Below are 18,717 nucleotides of genomic sequence, written 5' to 3' on the forward strand. Positions count from 1 at the left end.
GTACCTGTGGGGTGTCCTTTCAGATTCTGTACTTAACAAGACCTGAAACAAGGCAGCCCCGCTGAAAGCACTGTATGCACATATTTACACATACCTCGTAGCAGATGGCCAGCACACATCCCAAAGCAAGTGCTAGACTTATCAGGGCGTGTGCAACAGCAAAGAGGAATGAAAGGCAAATTACTACACAAACGGGAAAAATGCGCCACCTTAGAGTTTGAAGCTGTGAATGGCTGAAGGACAACAGCCCCTCTGATACAGTATTGAGATCTTTGCTGCCTCCAAAGCTGGCTTTTCACGAAGCAGCCACACATCCTCCCCGGGAACTGAAGCCATGGAGGTACCATCAGATATAATACATTGCGTATGTTTTATGCTGCAGTATATTTTAGGAATCCACTTATGGTCCATGCTACCTGCAGACTGCTTTTTCAAAGGCACAATTTCTAAAGTACATGTACACATTTACAAACAAGTGATTACAACTTATTCCAGTTCTACTCCAGTTTTCTCATCTATGTATTTTTGTGACTGCACTGTACCAGCAGACCCATCGGGTAAATTCAAGTCTATGGGAAGAGATTAACTTACAAAGCCATGCAGTCCATGCCCTTTGGTGCTTTGGGTGAGACGTCAAGATCCCACAGGAACTTATGTGTTCCCTCTCACATCACTGTGGCATGCACAGAGAGGGAGGTGCCCAGGAGCAAAGAACATTTAGCATAATGACTCAGATGGGTGGTCAGCAGTTTAAACCAGCCACTTGATGTTACTATAATGAGGATTCAGTTTAATAGTTGTTCTGCATGCATGGAAATCCCTCCCATCCCCAGGAAATCACTTAAAAATAAAATGAACTAAAATCAAATCATCTGTTTGAGAAGAAGGAGGTTATGGCTTGGAAAATGCATAAAATGGGTGGAGTGAAAATGCCCATGGGTGAGTAAAAATTATTTATCATAGCAAGAGGATCAGGGAGCCTCTGAGCTTTATCTCAGGGATGACGCAGCATAAAAAGAACTCCTGCAGAAATTAGCTGCAGTTCTGCTGAATCCAACAGGATTAGAATCCTCTTATGATAACTCTGAGATTAGACTAGTACGTTTTATATGCATTTTGAGCCACAGAAGTCTTGATTGAAAATTCATGGAAGTTATTTCCATGATGAGTAGCAGAATTACGTCATATGCCACTTGTTCACCAGGCAATAAATACCTGTTCTTTATTGTCTACTAAATCCATTTAAAAAATCCCATCCAACATCAATACATTCTGATGCATGCAGGAGCAACCCTCATCTTTCAACTACTACATCATTAGCTTCCTGAATCTCATAATGAAAACTAATTCATTGAAACATATTCTTGGAAACATGCCTGGCCTATAAAATCCTGAAACACATTCTTAATTTTTGTAAGGATTAAGTACAGGCTTTAAGCTTAGGTTATCTAAACATCTATATAGGTATTAAATCTATCAAGACATAACCTTTTTGCCATACCCTGAATTCTTTAATTCTGCTTGGCTGTCCCATATCTCCTATTGCATTGTGTGCTGCAGGTCTAGGCATTTGTAGTCCTGGCCATAAAAATAATGCCTAAAATGCTGATATACCCTGGCTGAGACATTGTAACTTTAAAAAATCTTATCTGCATATGCAAATAAAGGACTTGGTGATTCTGACTGACTATTTACAGCACTTTGTTTAAATCAAGCTGTGTTAAATTCTGCCATATTGAAGGTCAGAGAGTAGGTATCAGATCATTAGACAATGATGGCAGGATTGTGGCATCCTATTTCAGGTTAATGATGCACACAACCCCTAGCTTTGTTTAAGTTTAAAAAGCTGTTGAAAAAAGACGAACGGAAGTTTCTAAGGCATATACATGAGTATTAGTGTCCCACAGCTAAAGGTCTGAGGATACAGAACTACCATAGCAGGTTATAGCTGTAAAGAAGGATGTCCGTGGCGTAATCTAAGGAGTGGTACATAGAGAACTCAGAATCAAAACAGGAAAAGAAAAGTATATTTGCAGTAGCAGCAGACAGTTACAGCAATAAGGAAGAAATTAGGAATTGTACGAATGCTATTGCTGTTCAAAAAATGTGTAAAAATAAGGGGAGAGAAACCAAGCATTTCTAATGATCTGCACCTGGAAAACAAGTGGAAGATAAATAGAAACTGTAATGAAAGGGACAGCTGGAGGGATGACAGACGATGGAGGTCAAGCCTCTGTGAGAACCAGCAATTTGAGAGTGAGAAATGAAAGAGTCAGAAATAGCTAAGACCTCTTTAGAAGTGCAGTGAAGGTATGTCAATATGTTAATTATTTCATTTATGGTCTGCTAGTTGTTCCTCAAACTATACTTACAGAACTTGTCTATATCTAAAATTTGATTTGTATCTAACACTCAGATACAAATGACAACTCAGTTGTCATGTCCTTTATTCCAGTCCAGTGCACTTGTGATCTTACTTCCAGTGTTGCCTCTCGCAGACCTCAGATCTCCTCTCAAGTCTCCAGGCATTCCTAAGACAGCATTCCTCCATTGCCTGCTAATGGGGTTGGTTTCTTGTTGGTATTCAAACCAAAAATGAAATGTGATCATTGGCACGAGTTCCTTTAGGCTGCTTAAGCCTCAGAGTCCCCTCAGTAAAGCAGCCTTTGAACCAGTCCTAAACCCTCTTCTTGCTATGTTTATTTTCAGCTGTTGAGACCCCCATTCTTTGTATCCTGGCCTGTTGATTCTCAGTTTTACTCATCCGTTTTGATTTTGCTGACCCTTTTCATACTAAATTTTTGTGGCATGCCTCTTAACTTCTGTGATCATTTGTTTCTACTATAAGGTTGCAACATTCAGTACTGTCTCCACAGCTCCAAAGTATTCTTTCAACTCCTACAGATTTTTAAAAAATTGCTCAAAGTCTTTATTTGATGACTGACACAAGTTTATTTATTACTGAAAGCAACAGCCATGATAGGTGGCCACAGCTATCATGAGAGATATCTCTCTCCTCACATCTGCACTGGGGTTCAGGTTAGATATTAGGGATGAATTAAACCACTAGGAGTGTAATGCAGCACTGAAACAGGCTGTCCAGGGAAGCTGATGAATCTTAGTCCCTTAAGGTTTTCAAAACCAAGATAGACAAAGCTATAGCTGACCCATGGCAACAGCAGTCCTTGTTTGAGTGGGAGGATGGACTACACAAACCCTCAGAGGTCTCTTCCTACCCTTGTTTCTATGATTCTGCACATTTGTCCAATATTTCACTCCTGCACACTCTAACAATCTGTCTGTCTTAGATTTCTTCATCCTTAATATCTCCTCTCTTCCTGAGGCAGTATGTCATCAGCCCCAGACTTGACATTTGGGAGTCTGAACCCTGGCTCAATTTGTATTGAGATGTGTCTGCAGCCCAACAAATGCAGAGAAACACAAAATCATTGGTGTCTGCCAAAAAAGCAGGCCAGGTAGCAGGATGGCAAATGAAATGCACGCCCTCTCAGTGCACTAGCAGCAAGGGGCTGCTGCCCAGCACCAAGCAGGTACCACCACGCCCTCGGGCACTGGTAACTGGTGCTTCTTCCTAAAAGCGTTCTCACCACTATCAGCCTTGCACAGCCATGCAGGAAGGCAAGGGCACCATCTCTCTTCAGAAATTAAGGCTTTGATGTTAACAGATCTCTGAGGGTTTTTTTTACTGTTATAGGCAGTATTTAGATCTGTTTCTACCAGCTGCCAGATTTCCATGTCAGTCCCTGGGAAATACATCCTTTTATTCTGCTAGTCTACTGAGCAGGGCCCAGGTACCTTGTCTGTTGTATTGGGGATATTCTGGTACTACAGAGCAACCAAATCTCCAGTCTGACTGCACTGCTTCCCAGAAGAGGATTGGTACTCTTAGGTATCCTCCACAAGACTACTTCCTAGTCTAAGTTTCTCTGTGTCTGCTAAAGACACAGCTTACACCCCTAGAGGAAAAGGAAGTGAAAACACAACCCCAGATGACTGTGAGAACAGCTGTGTGCCACTCTGCCCTGTGTCCAATGACCTTACCCATTTGTTCTTAAGTAAATGTTTTTATTTTCTGGATTTGATAAATCAGGGATTGATTTAAGAGGTGGAAATGAGGATAAAATGAACCCATAATACCTAGAGGATAATATGTATTCTCTTACTCCGTGTGTCTTTCCTTTCTGCTTTGGAAGCGCTGCAGTGGACGGTGAGGGGCAACAGGAGGTTAGCAAAGGACAGAAGGGATTTAGGAAGGAAATTCAGGGACAGCTGAGGGACCAGGAGTGAAGAGAGGAAATTCATCAAAGAAAAGAGGTAAGAACATTAGACTGAGGGGATTTATTTCAGGGTATTAGGAAGGAAAAAGAAGAAGAAAGATCTCTAAAAAAGAATGTTATGCTATAGTATTTTACAGATGGAGGAAATTTCATCTATTGACAGCAAGTTCTTTCTGCTGGACCATCTACACACACACAGATCTAGAAATGCACACCAGATTTTTGATGCCAGAGCAATAGTAAATTCCAGTCTTTTACAAGGATCCATCCAGACAGATTTCTGACAGGGCAACCAGACTTCCGGAACACTGTAAAAATGTAATCTATCATGAATTCTTCTAAGACAACTGTATGTTTGTATCATGACTGTTGAAAATCTGCTTCAGGTACAATGAAGAAAACTATTAACACAATCCCCATCTCTTGATATATTTGTTATAATGGTTTTTGTGTATTCTGATGACTCCTCTTAATTTTATATCTTCTAGCCTTGGTTACAGTTGATATACAGAGCTGTACAGAAGGGTACAAAAATCTATTAGGAAATGGAGGAATAAGCTAAAATACACACCCAAGTTCCTTATGAACAGCCTTGAGATGAAACAAGGCTTATACATAATGCTATTATGTATTACACTATTCCTGTAGCTATGCCTGCATTTGAAACTTACAGATGATAAAGAATGTTTCTCTCCTGGACCAACAGGAAACCCAAAAGTAGAAAAAAACTACAGAGCTGCACTCTGTTGTGTTACACCATACACCAGTGACATTTCCTCACAAGTTTCCTACTCAATGTACAGAAGAGGAGGTACTTGGAGAGCCGCAATATAATAATGTTTGTGTCTGTGGCATATGCCAGGAACAGGAACAAGTGATCCTGTTTTTTAGGCCAGATCATTCTTCTTGAGTGTTGACAGCTATTCACCCATCTTACCAAAATGTTCTAAAATCAGACTTTGAATGTGGTAATTTTAGCATAATCTGGAGCATCAGTCCCAAATTTCCAGAAAGGGCAATGATTTTGGTTGCCTGATTGAATTTTCACCAAGCATTCTTGAAAAAGCCAGCCTGCACCCCACAATTTCTTGCCACTTTTAAAAGTCCCTGTTTCCACCAGGTGCAATGCATGATGTTATAAAAGAGATGTTATTGAGCAATTGCTGCATGCTGAGAGACTGCAACAGATGCACAAGTTCAAGATTAAACTCAATCTCACCTTCCCCATGGTTTGTAGAAAATTAAGGTAACATCTCCATTATCCCTCACACAACACAAAGCCTTTGCTGCTGCCTTGCCATGCAGCTGAGCACAACATGTTCCATTATACCACAGGGTTCAAGAATACCAGGTGTTCTGACAAAGCAGCGATTTCTGCTCCCATATTGGAGAAAAATCAACCGTGCTATGACTGCAATTTTTGTCACTGTGTGGTAGCTGGGCTTGGGCTCTCTCAGTATTGGCACACCTGGAAAATTCTCTTGGAGTTGGACATGCAACTCCATTTTGAACTAAAACTCGGGAGCCTCTTCTGTGTGGTGTGTGCATCCACAGCAGGGGAAGGCAAAGAATGGTTTATTGCTACAAGAGTGCTCTTTGTGAACAGACCACTGCACTAAATTCATGCTAGCTGTGGATACAGCATGTCAGGATGCCAGAAGGCAAGGCAGCAAGCTCAAAAATAGCACTTGGTAAAAGAGGAAATGCTCAAATACCTAAAAACTCACAACTACAGACATCAACATGCTCTAACAGCAGCAGAGCAAACTCATAGCACAGTGCACTGAGCTCCATCTGACAGCTCTGGAACTAACAGTTAATTGCACTGGGACTGAGCCTTCCCAGATTTTTCCTAAATTTGTGCCAACTACTTAATAGCACAAACTGCAGGGAATAGACTGAGTGAGGCCTGGTTTATACTTAACAAATGATCAGCAAAATGTTCATGTTGGATAGAAGCATGCAAAACAAACAGGAAGAGCCTGTAGTCCCTAAATGACAGTGCAATGCCAGTCCTTGGCTCTCAGTTGTACCAGTTAAATATCCATTAAGTGACACTTTTGTTTTTTGAGCTGGGAAACTCATAAGCTATGCAGTGCTAAGAAATACTTCTTACAGAAAGGTAGTGCTGGCGTACAAAGCACCACCCAGTTGCTTCAGCAAAGATTTAAGATAATCTTTCAACAAAGTCTTTACTCAAATGCTTTGCCTCCTATATACAGGAATGGACTACATCACTTAATTGGGATGGATCAGTCTATTGATATTTATGGTGTTTATTCTACATGGTAGATGCAGGGTCAAATACCTGAACTAACTGTGGTCTCAGTCAATCTACTCAAGGATTGATGTCCCATTACTGCTACAGCTGTTCTAATGCAATACTGGTTCTCTTTCCATGAGGAAAGAAAAAAAGATGTAAAAGGTATCCAGACAAGATTCTGGAATATGAAATGCAAACCAATGTAAAATGGAGTGAGAAGTCTTTTCATCTGCAACCCAGAAAAAAAAAAAGAGTTTACACTAGAAAAGAAAATATACAACAACCTAATCACACCTGCCAAGTTACCCTTGGTTCTTAATAAAATCAACCTGCAAAGCACACACTGAGGAGCAGTGACGAGATCCCAGAATCTTTCTTCTCCTAAACTGCTTACAAACTTTTGCAATGATACTGAGCAAACAGCAGCATGGCAGAATCATAAAAACAGGATATAATAAACAAAACAAATAAAAAACCATAGAATACTTCCTGGCCCAATGCACACTCCTTCAATTCCAGTATGTGCTGTTTCATATGTAGGGTGAGGAATGATTTTAAAAAATCCTGCACTGTTGCTCTGGTGCTTATAGGTATGGCTTTCAAATGGTTCAGTCAATATTGCATTCATACTGCTGACCACATCTGAATTTCACTCTGAGTTTTGCTCTCAAGTCCAGGAAGAAACTGTGTGAGGAAAAAAAATTATTTTTTATAAGCAGCTGTATAACCAACAAATCTTTCTGCAGTTCAGGTCAGAAAACATGCCCCCCTAACTCCTTTTTTGCTAAAAGATTTGGGAAGTGATTTTGTCCGTAATCTAAAATGCATTTCCTATCTGTAAATGTGGCCAACTGTACCTATGGCTCAGTCAGAACCCACTCTATTGTGGCATTCTCTACTCCCTGCACACAGGGATAGGTTTCATCCTGTACCTCTTCAGACTGATTAATTAACCACAGAACAGAGCTGGCTGCAGTGCTCATTGAAGTCAATTAAAAGGTTTTAGCTTAAGTCAGATCAACATCCAATGCTTTTTAGCATTTTTCATCAAACTTCAGTGAGTCAGGAAAACAAAAACGTAGTAAAGTTTTGACTGCACCAAAGAACCTGCAGCTCTAGATTACAAAACCTGATCTTCACCAGACTCATGGTTCACGTCTAGAGTTAACAGAGACCACAGCTGCAGGTGGCTCTGCTACAGAGACTTCCTGGGCTGGAGGAGTCTGACATTTCAGGTTCCCAGAACAACTGTGTGTCCAGCCAGTCAAAAATTCTGAAAACCCTGCAAGATCTGACCAGGGGTTACAGCTCTGGATGCCAGTCTCAAGATTTTCAAACTCCACACCCCATCTCTTCAAGACTGAGCCTGGATGTTCACCTTCATCTGGGGCTCCCCTTGCCTTTCAGGGTAACTCCTACTGCTTGTCCTTCCAAAAAAAAGGAGCCTCGAGCCTCACAACAGCTGAGGATCCTGGTGTCTTCTACCACTCCCCCATCTCTCTAGCTGGGGATGCTGGGTCTGCCCCAAAGCTGTGCAATCTTGGAGCCTGTCTTGGCTTGATAATGTCGGGCTCAGAGGCAGCGGGGGTCCCTGCACAGGCAGGACTTTCAGGGTGTCTGCTGTGGAGAAAGCAAGGAGGACTCCTCAACAGTTTGCTACAAATACAGAGAGAGTTCAAAAGAAACCTAGCCTTTGATATAAGGGCAGTTCACTGAGCTGAAGTTATTTCAGAGAAAACACTTCAGCCAATCAGCATCTTTTGATAAAACTAAGCTTTGGCAATGGAAGAGGAGAATTCCCAGAAGCTTCAGTAGGAAAAGCAATGCAAAGTTAAACTATGGTCAGTCTCACCCCAAGTGGTCTAATTCTAACAGTTGTAAGTCTTACCCAAGTATTACATACATATTACACAGATTTGCATATATAGTTTCTATCAGCAGTGCAATTACAGTAGAAACAGTTAAAGACCAAGCTGAACAGCAAGGGGTTTTACAGGCTAATTACTGACAGTAGCTCCACAGGTGGATGAGGACTGGATTGCTGTGCACATTTAGATATCTCATCTCCAGGAGCAGTTACTTCCCATCTAGGCATTATGGTTAGGATCAAGTGAAATGAATGGAAAAAGCACTCCTTGACTTCAGCTAGCTCCAGTCTGGGCTCATGAGGGACATTTATTGCTGTATGACCAAGCCAGCACATGAGGATGGTAGACTGTCTGTGTTTGCACACAAAAGGCCATGGGTAGAACATGTTGGGCACAATAAAGGTTTGAGCCAGACCAGTAATACAGACCAAAAGTAGGGTGGAAAAAAAAGGCCAATTATTTTAATAGCGTGCCCAAATGCCTCCACTGATCATACTAACTTTAGAAAGCAAAAAGCACCATGCACACTTGACAGGTTTGTTCCTCTGACAAGTACATCATGTGTTCGTGATTCCTGTTTAATTTCCTTCTTTAAGAATACCTCAAACTGTGTTCCTTGTGGGTGTGGTGGAAAGGGGAGGCAGAGAGTCATTCTCTGAAGGAAAATACAATTACCCAGCTTCTTTAACTGCTCAAACAAATGACAAGTGAACAGGCTTTCAATACTCCCCACCAGCTCCAGCTTAAAACAAAACACTCTGCATTATGCATTCAGTAACAGATCCCTAATCCCAAATTCCCTCTAGCAGAAGGGAGCCAGGGGAAAAAAAAGTGCCCCTTTTATTTTGCCTGTATTTTTCATATTGCAAGGTGCTTTTTTATCTCATTGAACTTATAAGAGAGACTTGCAGACAGGATGCTGCGCTGTGCTAACTGGGTTGCCACTAGAATATGAACAGGGCTACAGAGGCAGGGGCTAAGCATGTGTTTGTGCACTCCTGGTCTTTGATGTAGGGTGCCAATCACCCTGCAGTTTGTTCAGTGCCTATGCATGTCACACACACACACACACACACACTTCTAATCTGCTCTCTTCCAGGGCTAAAAGCTCACAAGCATGTGGTAATGTTCCAGGTTAAAGATAAACCACAATGAGGATGAGAGTGTGTAAGTGTGAATATACACATGTTCAACAGCTAGTAAAAATATGAGCATGTACATGCTTTGGGGAAATTTAATTTCCTTTATCCTTTCATCTTTTTTTTTTTTTTGCCATGAGTACAAGGTCCTCTGGGTTATTTTCTTCTCACAGCAATATGCCAGCCAATCAGAAGAATAATAGATGAGTGTCAGCAAGTTAGCACAGTGCTTCTTAATCAGGGAGTCCTGGAAAGTTTGATAAATGCTTTAAAACATTTTTCTTGGTATTTCTGTTTAATAAATGGAAATTATTTCCCTCCTGTTTGCTATTTTTATTACAGCCACCTTCAAAATCTTGTGTGCCAGTATCCTAGATTATTTTAAATGCATTTCACTGAGGATATCCCATGGCCTTGTCTCTTCGCTCATTTGTACACAATGATAGAGGTACTCAGTGTGATTCAGCAGCAGCTTAACTTAACATTTCCACTGCAGTCAATAGCAAAACTCCTAAATACTGCAGCTGGAAAACAATTAGGCCACTACTGAATACATCAGAAAAAATATTGATTTAGTGGAACTGAGGTTTGGTGTTGGTGAGTTTGCCTTTGTTAGTGTCAGGGAAACTGCCTTTGTTATGATCAAAGCTGAACTTGAACCAACTTCAGTCCACTTCTGCCTCAGATTTAGTTTCTCCCTGACTCAGTTCTGATAGTCTGGTAATGATTTTTGCAGACCAGCCTGCAGTCAGCAGCTGAGGACAGCTCGGTCACCCAATATCACAGTCTGTTCTTTTAAAAGTCTGAAAATAAGGTATTCCAAGTAGAAGATGCTGTTCTCAAGTACTGCCTTCTTTAAATTCGCTTGGGGGAGCCTAAATTTCTGCTTCTACAGACACCTTGCACAAGTGCATCTCTTTATGCCACAGAGAGAGAGATGCGACTTTTCACAGATTTCAAGTGTGTGATTGAAATTCACAGCTCCATGGATTTTCAGGCCAGAGAGGCTGTTGCATTGATCTAATCAGAGCTAATGCATAGCATGGGTCAGGAAACCAACTACTTCCTGCTTCAACTCCAGCATCTGAAGTTGAACTAGGATCTCGGTTTTCAGAAAAACACTCTGCAGTTTAACTGTCTTTCAGGAGAAAAACTCAATAGAGCATTGGGTGGCTTGTTCCAGTTAGTAACTTAATCCAGTGGTCAAACAGGTCTAGTATTTCTAAATGTAATCTACCTACAGTTTACAACTATTAGTTTCCAATCAGCTTTTTGTACCCAAGACTGTAATATCCTCTGTTATCACATGCCTATCCTCCTTATCAGTATTTACAGACTATGATTAAGATGTCTTAGTCTTCTCTTTAATAAACTAAGTCCCTTGAGTCTAATAAAACATGATCTCAGATCATCTTACTTTCTCAGATACTTTCTAAATTGTGCCCAATTTCTAAGCTTTTTTTCCTTGAAAAACAGGCATCTTAACCAGACACACTGCATTTCAGCAGTTTTTGCAACAAAAAGTGACAGCTATTACATGACTTTCTGTAGCAAAAGAGGGAAAAACAGAAAAAAAGTAGAGAATGGAGGGGAATGAAGAATGAATGGGTTAAAAAGAGACAAAAGAACAACTGAAAGAAAATGGAGAAGGAAGGAAAGACTTTAAAGTAGGATAAGGTAGCAGAGAGATAAACATTTACTGAAGCAGAAGCTCAGGAAGAAGGAAGAGATGATGAACAGACCATGCAAAGAAGTGGTTATTTACAAGTAAGTATGCTTCCCTAAGTTATCCTGTCAGTTCCAAGAGGAACTGACACTCGATTCTCCTACTATCCTTCCACTCAATTATTTCAGTCAATCAGAGATCTCCAATAGTGATTTTGCAAGACATTCCCGTGTTAAGAACACAGAGAATTGTGTGCAGAATTTTTTGGAAGCAGAGCTCATTAGCCTGCAAGACACCAAAACAACTGACAGCCTCCCCAAAACCCACCACCCGTGTTACAACTGAGCTCCACAGCAGTGGAACTGCTTTTCTTCCCATCCCCTGCCCTGGAAATAATCTGCCTTGCTTCAAGGTCAGCACGGGAGAACTCAGAAGAAACAAAAGGCACAGGGACACAAAGCACACATATGGAGCTCTGGGCTCCAGTCATCAGGTCTGGGACATCTGTGGCTTTCTGAGGATGCCTGCATGTTCAAGTAATTAGACCAAAGCCAGCTGTCCCCTTCTCACTCTTCACCTTTTATGCTCCCATTGCTTCTACTACCACTGTCTGTCCAAACAGTATTTTGTCTGATGGATCACCAAAGAGTAGGTTTTTTGTTGTTGTTTATTCTTTGGAAGGGGGGAGTGGAAGAGAATTGGTGGGCAGTAAGGGGGAGAAAGGACTCTTCTGAGTATATCCCATGAGACACCTCAATGTTTCCAAATGAGCTTTTGCCACATCAGAGGAAAGATTTGCTTTAACCTTTATATTCTGAAGTTATAAACTCCAAATGCTTGTACTGGTACTGAAAATGCAACCATCAGTAGTGAACCTACCTGCTCAGGAAACCTTATTGCTTTACAGACAACTCTTGTATTCTGGGCCTAGTCAGTGATCCAGATGTAATTCAGGGAAATTAATGAACCATATTTCAATCTCAAGACACTCCCTGCAGCACACTGCTTTCTGAAATCTTTCCTGCCACTTTGTGCTAGAGCAAGCTAGAAGTACAGTGGGACACGGGTCACCACGTCAGTGAGGGTTTCCACAGTGCTGCTGAAGAAACCCAGTGAAGCTTTTACCAATTGTGTGAAGGCAGGAGCAAGAACAGAAAACCTTTTTCCCTCAACTGTGAAACTACATATGTAGCTTTGCCCCAAAGCCAGGAGCCCAGACAGGCCCAAGCTGGAGCTGGAAAAGGAACACTGCTCCCCAGCCTGTGATTAGCAAGGCAGGGCATGACAAAGCGAAAGGCTGCGTGTGCACTGAGCAGCCCCATCCTTTGACAGGGCAGCGAGCGCTTGGATGATACATTTACTGCAGCCTGTGCTGCACCGTGCCTGCCCATGTTTCATCTCCATAGCAGCAGTTCTGCTAATTGACACCAGCTGCTTCAATTCCAAATTCTTCTCTCCAGAAATATCGATACTACAACGTTATGATTAGAAAGCACTTTACCAAATGCCTCTCAATTCTGCACAGCTCAGATGAAGAGCAGCTGCAGAGAGAAGGGACAGTTCCCTGAACATACAGAATAAAACACTCCAAAAACACTGGAGAAATGAAGGCTACAAGAAGCAAGTGAGAACAGAATAATGATGACATAGAAAGCAGCCTGTTGTATATGCTTGTGGCTGTCACTTTAGATGTTGAAAGGACCGTGAGCAGACTTTTTCCTTATGCTCTAGGATAAATGGCCACAGCACTGCACTGTTACAGCTTCATGTGGCAGGTGTGCATGTTTGTCAGATCCAGCTTTTCTGTCCAAGGATGGATTAAAGCAAAATCCATCAATCTGGGCCTGGCTTGGAAGAGTAGCTGTGGTCTTGAATCATTTGGCTCTAGGGGCAGCTCTGCATGGCCTGCTCTGTACGGCCCACTGGCAAAGAAAGTCACTGGAACTGACAAGCTAGTGTGAAGACTTGCAAAGTAGGAATGCCACCACACCACAGAGACTTGGCCTCACTGTTGGCTATCTCCCTGTGGCTGCCGGCTCCACACAACAAGCTGTCAGCTGGATGGTTCGCAATGGTCACGCTGGGATTGCCAAAAGCTGCAAGGACTTTTCCCCTCCAGCCAGACAGGATTAAACTGGCTAACAGTATAGTCAATTCTAAATTCACTTAGAAGTCTCAGGCCCTGTCTGTGACCACCAGACACAGGGCATTCCTGAAAAGACAACTGGTTACTGAATTTATGTAAGAACTGGGCAAACCACTTCAATCCCATCTGTTGTTCCAACCTCCTGAGCACAGAGAACAGAATCCTTGAAAGAGAAAATCTCACCAAGAAGGGTCTGAAAATGAGAACCACAGTGCAATGTGTAATTTCCTCCTGAGAAAGATGCTGTACAATCTTACAGAAAATATGGCACGCTCCAGCATGTGGCTGTGTAAACAAGAGCCTAACACACCATTTCACTACTCAGATTTCATACTACAACCGAGGTAATGCAACACAGCTAAAGCAGAGAGATTGCTTTGCTATGCTAAGTGATTTGCCTCCTACTCTGAATTCAGTGAGGTAAATAAAGTGTTTTATATAAATACCAGACAGTGTCTCTCACTAGACAAAATGCTCATGTTTTTTAAAAATATTCCTATTATTTTGCTCTGGAAGTATTCAGTGCTTAGTGTCCCATTCAGATTTAACCATTTACACACAGTTTTCTTACGTATTTCACTTTCTGACTTTTGGTCTATATTAGAAGTCTGTTTGAATCCATGGTACTTCAGGAGAGGGAATACAGCAATGAAATTCCAGAAAGTTAAAGTCTGAACATGTTACAATGGAGTATAAACTTTCAGAATCCTTGTCTGAAAAAAATATAAACTTACATTTTTTGTGTAACATCCACTGACTGTGTATTAGCTTACACTCCGTTTTCTTTCTTCTCTGAATAATCTTGCTATACTTACTTGTGCTGGGAAACAGCTGACAGAAGTCCATACAGGAAACAGGAGTGTAAAGACATATAGGGAAGCTCTGTGTGCTTATATAGGGAAGTCACCTCAATAAAGTGCTCAACACTGCATGCAAACCTGTTAGCGTAATTTGCAGGTGACAGTGTGATGGAATTCTGTTGATTGCAGTGCATTTGTGTTCCCTCCCATCAAGCTGAATTTAGCCTCTCTAGTCACCAAATCACATGAATAAACTGCTATGCATACATTTATTTTATTTTTAGGTCTCCAAGATCAATCAATGACATTCATGTGAGGAGAATCACAAGGCTATGTAAAAAACAAACTAAGCTCTTCTGAACACTAACAGTCATTGGGACCATGGGGACAAACTCTTTGATGGTTCCCAATGGCACAGCTCTGTGGATTGTAAACTAAATTACAACAGCTTTAAGCAGTGGACCTTGGCACATCAGATCATAAAGAACCCATGCAGCAGAGCAAGAAGTAGGAGTATTCAAGTAACAGATCCACCAGCCTCTGTTAAATCTCTTCATACTGACATTTGTACACCTCAGCCTGCAATATACCACAATGACACTGTTGTAGTGGTGAAAGCCAGGTGCCCCACACACACTGGCCCCAGCAGAGAAGCACTGACTCTGCAGCTGACCATTTATTTTGTGCACAAAGCACAGGCATTCTCCCATTTCATTTCAGCTGCCCTTGCCTTCCCCATAACTAAATTATTGTTATTATGCTCCACATAATCCTAGTACTGACAGGGATGTTTGTTATACATAATTAAAGATATTAATTTTGCATGGAACAGAAGACACGGAGCCAGGAACTTTATCTCTTTTTTAAAATCTTCCATTAGAAAATTACCTTCATTAGCACCGACTCACTGAGCTTCTCTCTGTTGACAATTTTTATCGCGACCTTCTGACACGTGACACAGTGAACCCCCAACTTCACAAGCCCTGCAGGAGAAACAAAGCAAAATAGAAAGGAAGAATTGGTTAGAGGTTGAGGTTAGTTGTTGAGGTTTTTCTATTAGAACACCATCCAGCTGTTCGCAGCTTATATGCAAACAAATTCCCATTAGCACCTTCTCCAGCCAGGAAAGGTCTTGTGAGTAAAGAAGACCCTGCAGCCCACATTGTGACCATTTGGCAGTGAAGCCACCAACATCGCTGGTGCTCCTACAGTTTCTGCCACTGAAACTGTGGTTTTGTTGAAGCTCTGTAGCCCAGCTCTCACCACTCAAAGCGCATTCTACCAATAAGATGTTCTGGCAATTGAACTGCACTGGACTAAGGGCTTCTGCTGACACCTGACGTCAACAAAAGCTTGGAAATCAACAAAACTAGATGGTCAAATGTTTGCAGTGTAGACATGGCTTCTACTTTCCTCTAGCTCCTTCCAAAGTTTCCATGATCACAATAAAAAGGCACTTAATTATGGTTTCCCCTTACTGTTTTAATTTACCCTGCTGGATAAAGTTAACACTGTGACAAATGCCATTGCGCTGTGGAGGAACATCAGCATAAGCTGAAGTTCTTGTTTGTTATTATTTACTATATTCTTGTCCTCAAATAAGATAGAGTTCTGTTAACTGATTATATTGGCAAAAGGATGTTTATATCCCTGATAGGATTAGGATGTCTGAATTGTCATCAAACCAAGACTTAAAAGAAAGAGGTAAGTAACATACATGAGCCATTATCTTCTGCAAAGTTTTCATCTAAATCTGGTGACTTACATGAAGGTACACTGAGATACTTCCACAAGTGAGTTTAAGATGGTCCCTTGAGCTCTCAACTCTACTGCCATTAAGAAAATTTGTAGCTGGAAAAGTCGTGCTTTATAGGTTATTCAAGTGAGATCTTATTTGCTTCGGGTTTTACTCTTGTCAAACATGCACATACAGTGCAACACCTGATGGGCTTGATCCCATCCCACTCCACACACTATATGCCAAATTGCCATTTAGGTTAATTCAGTTATAACTGAAATAAAAAAGAAATGGCACCTCCCTGGTGTCACTAAGACCTGCGGTGCTTTGCAGAGCATCTATGAGCAATGACATCAAACAGTCGAAAAAAGCCTAACTTAGTTCCCAGCTCCCAGGCTCGGTTGCAGTTAAGAAGCCAACCCCATCCCCTAATGCACACCACAAAGCCAAACACATTGCTTTATCTGGAATTTGAACACAACAGATTCTCAGTCCAGTGAAACACTGAACACAGGACTTCACACGTCTTACTGAGGGATGAATAGATTACTGCCTTACTACAAACTGGGCCCAATTAAGTGAACTAGAGTTTCATCGGGGACTTCAGCAATCTTCCGCAGGTACTTGTCCATCCTTTTGCTATGCAGTTAATCGTAAATTTGGAATTATTAATCACTGGCTATTATGTGGAGAAATAAACTCTCAGCTCACTTCCAGTCACATCTCTTTTATGGCATGCTCAAGTGTTCTGGATATTTCTAGTCACATAATTTCTAAGTCTCATCTGGTTAAATGCTGACATCCTCACTTTCAGCCATAACATAAACAAGTCACAAAAAGTAAGAATGCAGTGCACTGATAAATCCATTTAAAACTGTGTATAGCAATAGTGTGTCATCTGCCTGAAGCAACCGAGAAGCAGAGCTGGGGGAAGATGCTGTGATGTCCAACCACACTCACTCTTCTGTCTGCATTTTTTCTGTTCAATTTGTAATATTAACCAAAGCACTTCTGGCTTTATGCTCACTGTTCAGAGCACCTGCAGCCTTATGCTTCTTCCTATTGGCTTTGTTCTGTGTTTGGATAGAGGCTACTTGGCACCACCCTGTTGACAGCATGCACTGTTTCAATCTGTGCTGATTGCTTCCTTCCTGCTTCTAGGACAAACCACAGCCTTACATCACTCTTGCAGCAAAGTGACAGCACTTTTTACATTGTTCTTAGTTACACTTTCAAATCTCAGCAGAACTTCTAGCTCAGTCCTTTGTATCTAGACTCCCAGGATCTGTGGCACAGTGCTGTACTGTAATGTGGCACGGACCAATTATTTTCAGAGGTCAGCAAGGGTGAAAAGCAACTGCTCTTTAACTGGTTCTTCATTAGTGATATACCAGACTTCTGATATCTCACACTTCAGGGTTTGATTTCAAATCATGTTGCTCCCAAATCAAGACATCTGTCCCACTGAACGTGGCTGATTCATAAACTATTTTTCTTTTGTCCTCCCTGAAGCACTCTGTCATTGAGCCCTAGAATGGTTTAACCAGGAACTTCTGGGACACCATCATACTGCACAGGGTATCTTCACAGTGTCCTCTGTCCTTGCAGCTACTAACCTACCACAGAAACCCAACAATTAAGATTAAACCATTCTGTTTACTCCATTAAAAAGTTAATCAACTGTTAGAAGACACCAAACACCTTCACAATAATAAAACCGATACTGAATCACACTGATTTTATATTGAATTAATTTCATTGACCTCAAGAAGTCATTCTTGATTTATACCATGGTTGCAAAGGACTGAATGAGAAAACATATGTGAGATTTAATGCATCTTTCCTCTTCTCCTGATTTGCATTTTAAAAATCAAGAAAAGAAATGCGTTGTCATTGCTGTCTGTTTTGTGGAGACAGAAATTTTAGACAACCCTCTGAACAGCCCAAGACAGCACTTTTCACTGTACCAAATTCACTGAATGTAGTTTTAGGATAAAAATAAAACATGTCGCTATGCCTTGCTTCCTCCCTCCTCCCCTGGCCACTTCCTTTTGACATTTGCACACCAGCCTAAGAAAAAAAAAAAAATAGAAGATCCTTCTTAGTAAGTCCATCTATAGGATAACACCCTCTTGCTACTACGAAGAAAGCCTAATTAAGCTGGGGCAGGAAGGGTTTGTCCTCAGGACATCTGTTTCTGTCCCATAATTTCAGTCAATTGAGTAATTACTGAGAGAGACGACTTAAATGTGGATTTGAGATCCTGTGGGCTTCTGATTCTTCAGAAGCCCTTTCACTGACACAGAGAACATAAACCATTCAAGATGTATTATTTATCTACACAATAACAGACCTTAGAGAGAAGCAACTATGTGAATAAACTGCTGAGCTGTAACTGAAATAATGGAAGTGGCAGAAACACTGCCTGGAAACAAGTGCTCAAGGTATGTTTACAGGGTTGTCAAAGAGGTGGTACATCTTCTATTTTTCCCTCTCCTGTATATGCAGCTGTTAATGAGCACTTCAAAACTATATAAATCCTCCAATACAAATGTGTCAATACGTTAGGTACTTATTTGTAAAGCTTATCTATACATTCAGGCCAGTACAGGTACCTGTGTCTTCTGCAAAGGAAAACAAACACGGCTGCTGCTGCTGCTAAGAGGATCTTTTGCACCGGCTTGGCTTACAGCAAGTCTGCCAGACAACAAACAGAATTTGAACTTGTCAGCTTCATGAGTAATTAACCCCTCAAATGCAGGCAAGTAACCTTTGTGACTGCTGAAGTTAACTCTGGTC

At 41.3% G+C, this 18,717-nt stretch overlaps 1 protein-coding gene across 15 annotated transcripts in view; it reads right to left on the minus strand.

Annotated features, from left to right (window-relative positions):
- BRSK2 (BR serine/threonine kinase 2) overlaps nt 1-18,717 on the minus strand; it is a 310,976-nt gene that overhangs the window by 142,745 nt on the left and 149,514 nt on the right. For all 15 annotated transcript variants that reach the window (XM_042038346.1, XM_042038342.1, XM_042038339.1 and 12 more), the window contains exon 2: nt 15,069-15,163. In XM_042038346.1, coding sequence (XP_041894280.1) covers nt 15,069-15,163 — 95 coding nt within the window. The remainder of the gene's footprint in view (nt 1-15,068; nt 15,164-18,717) is intronic.

This window comes from Corvus kubaryi, unplaced genomic scaffold, assembly GCF_017639235.1.
Source record: "Corvus kubaryi isolate FWS band 111438036 unplaced genomic scaffold, C.kubaryi_AGA036_p1.0 37392, whole genome shotgun sequence".
Taxonomy (NCBI): Eukaryota; Metazoa; Chordata; class Aves; order Passeriformes; family Corvidae; genus Corvus; species Corvus kubaryi.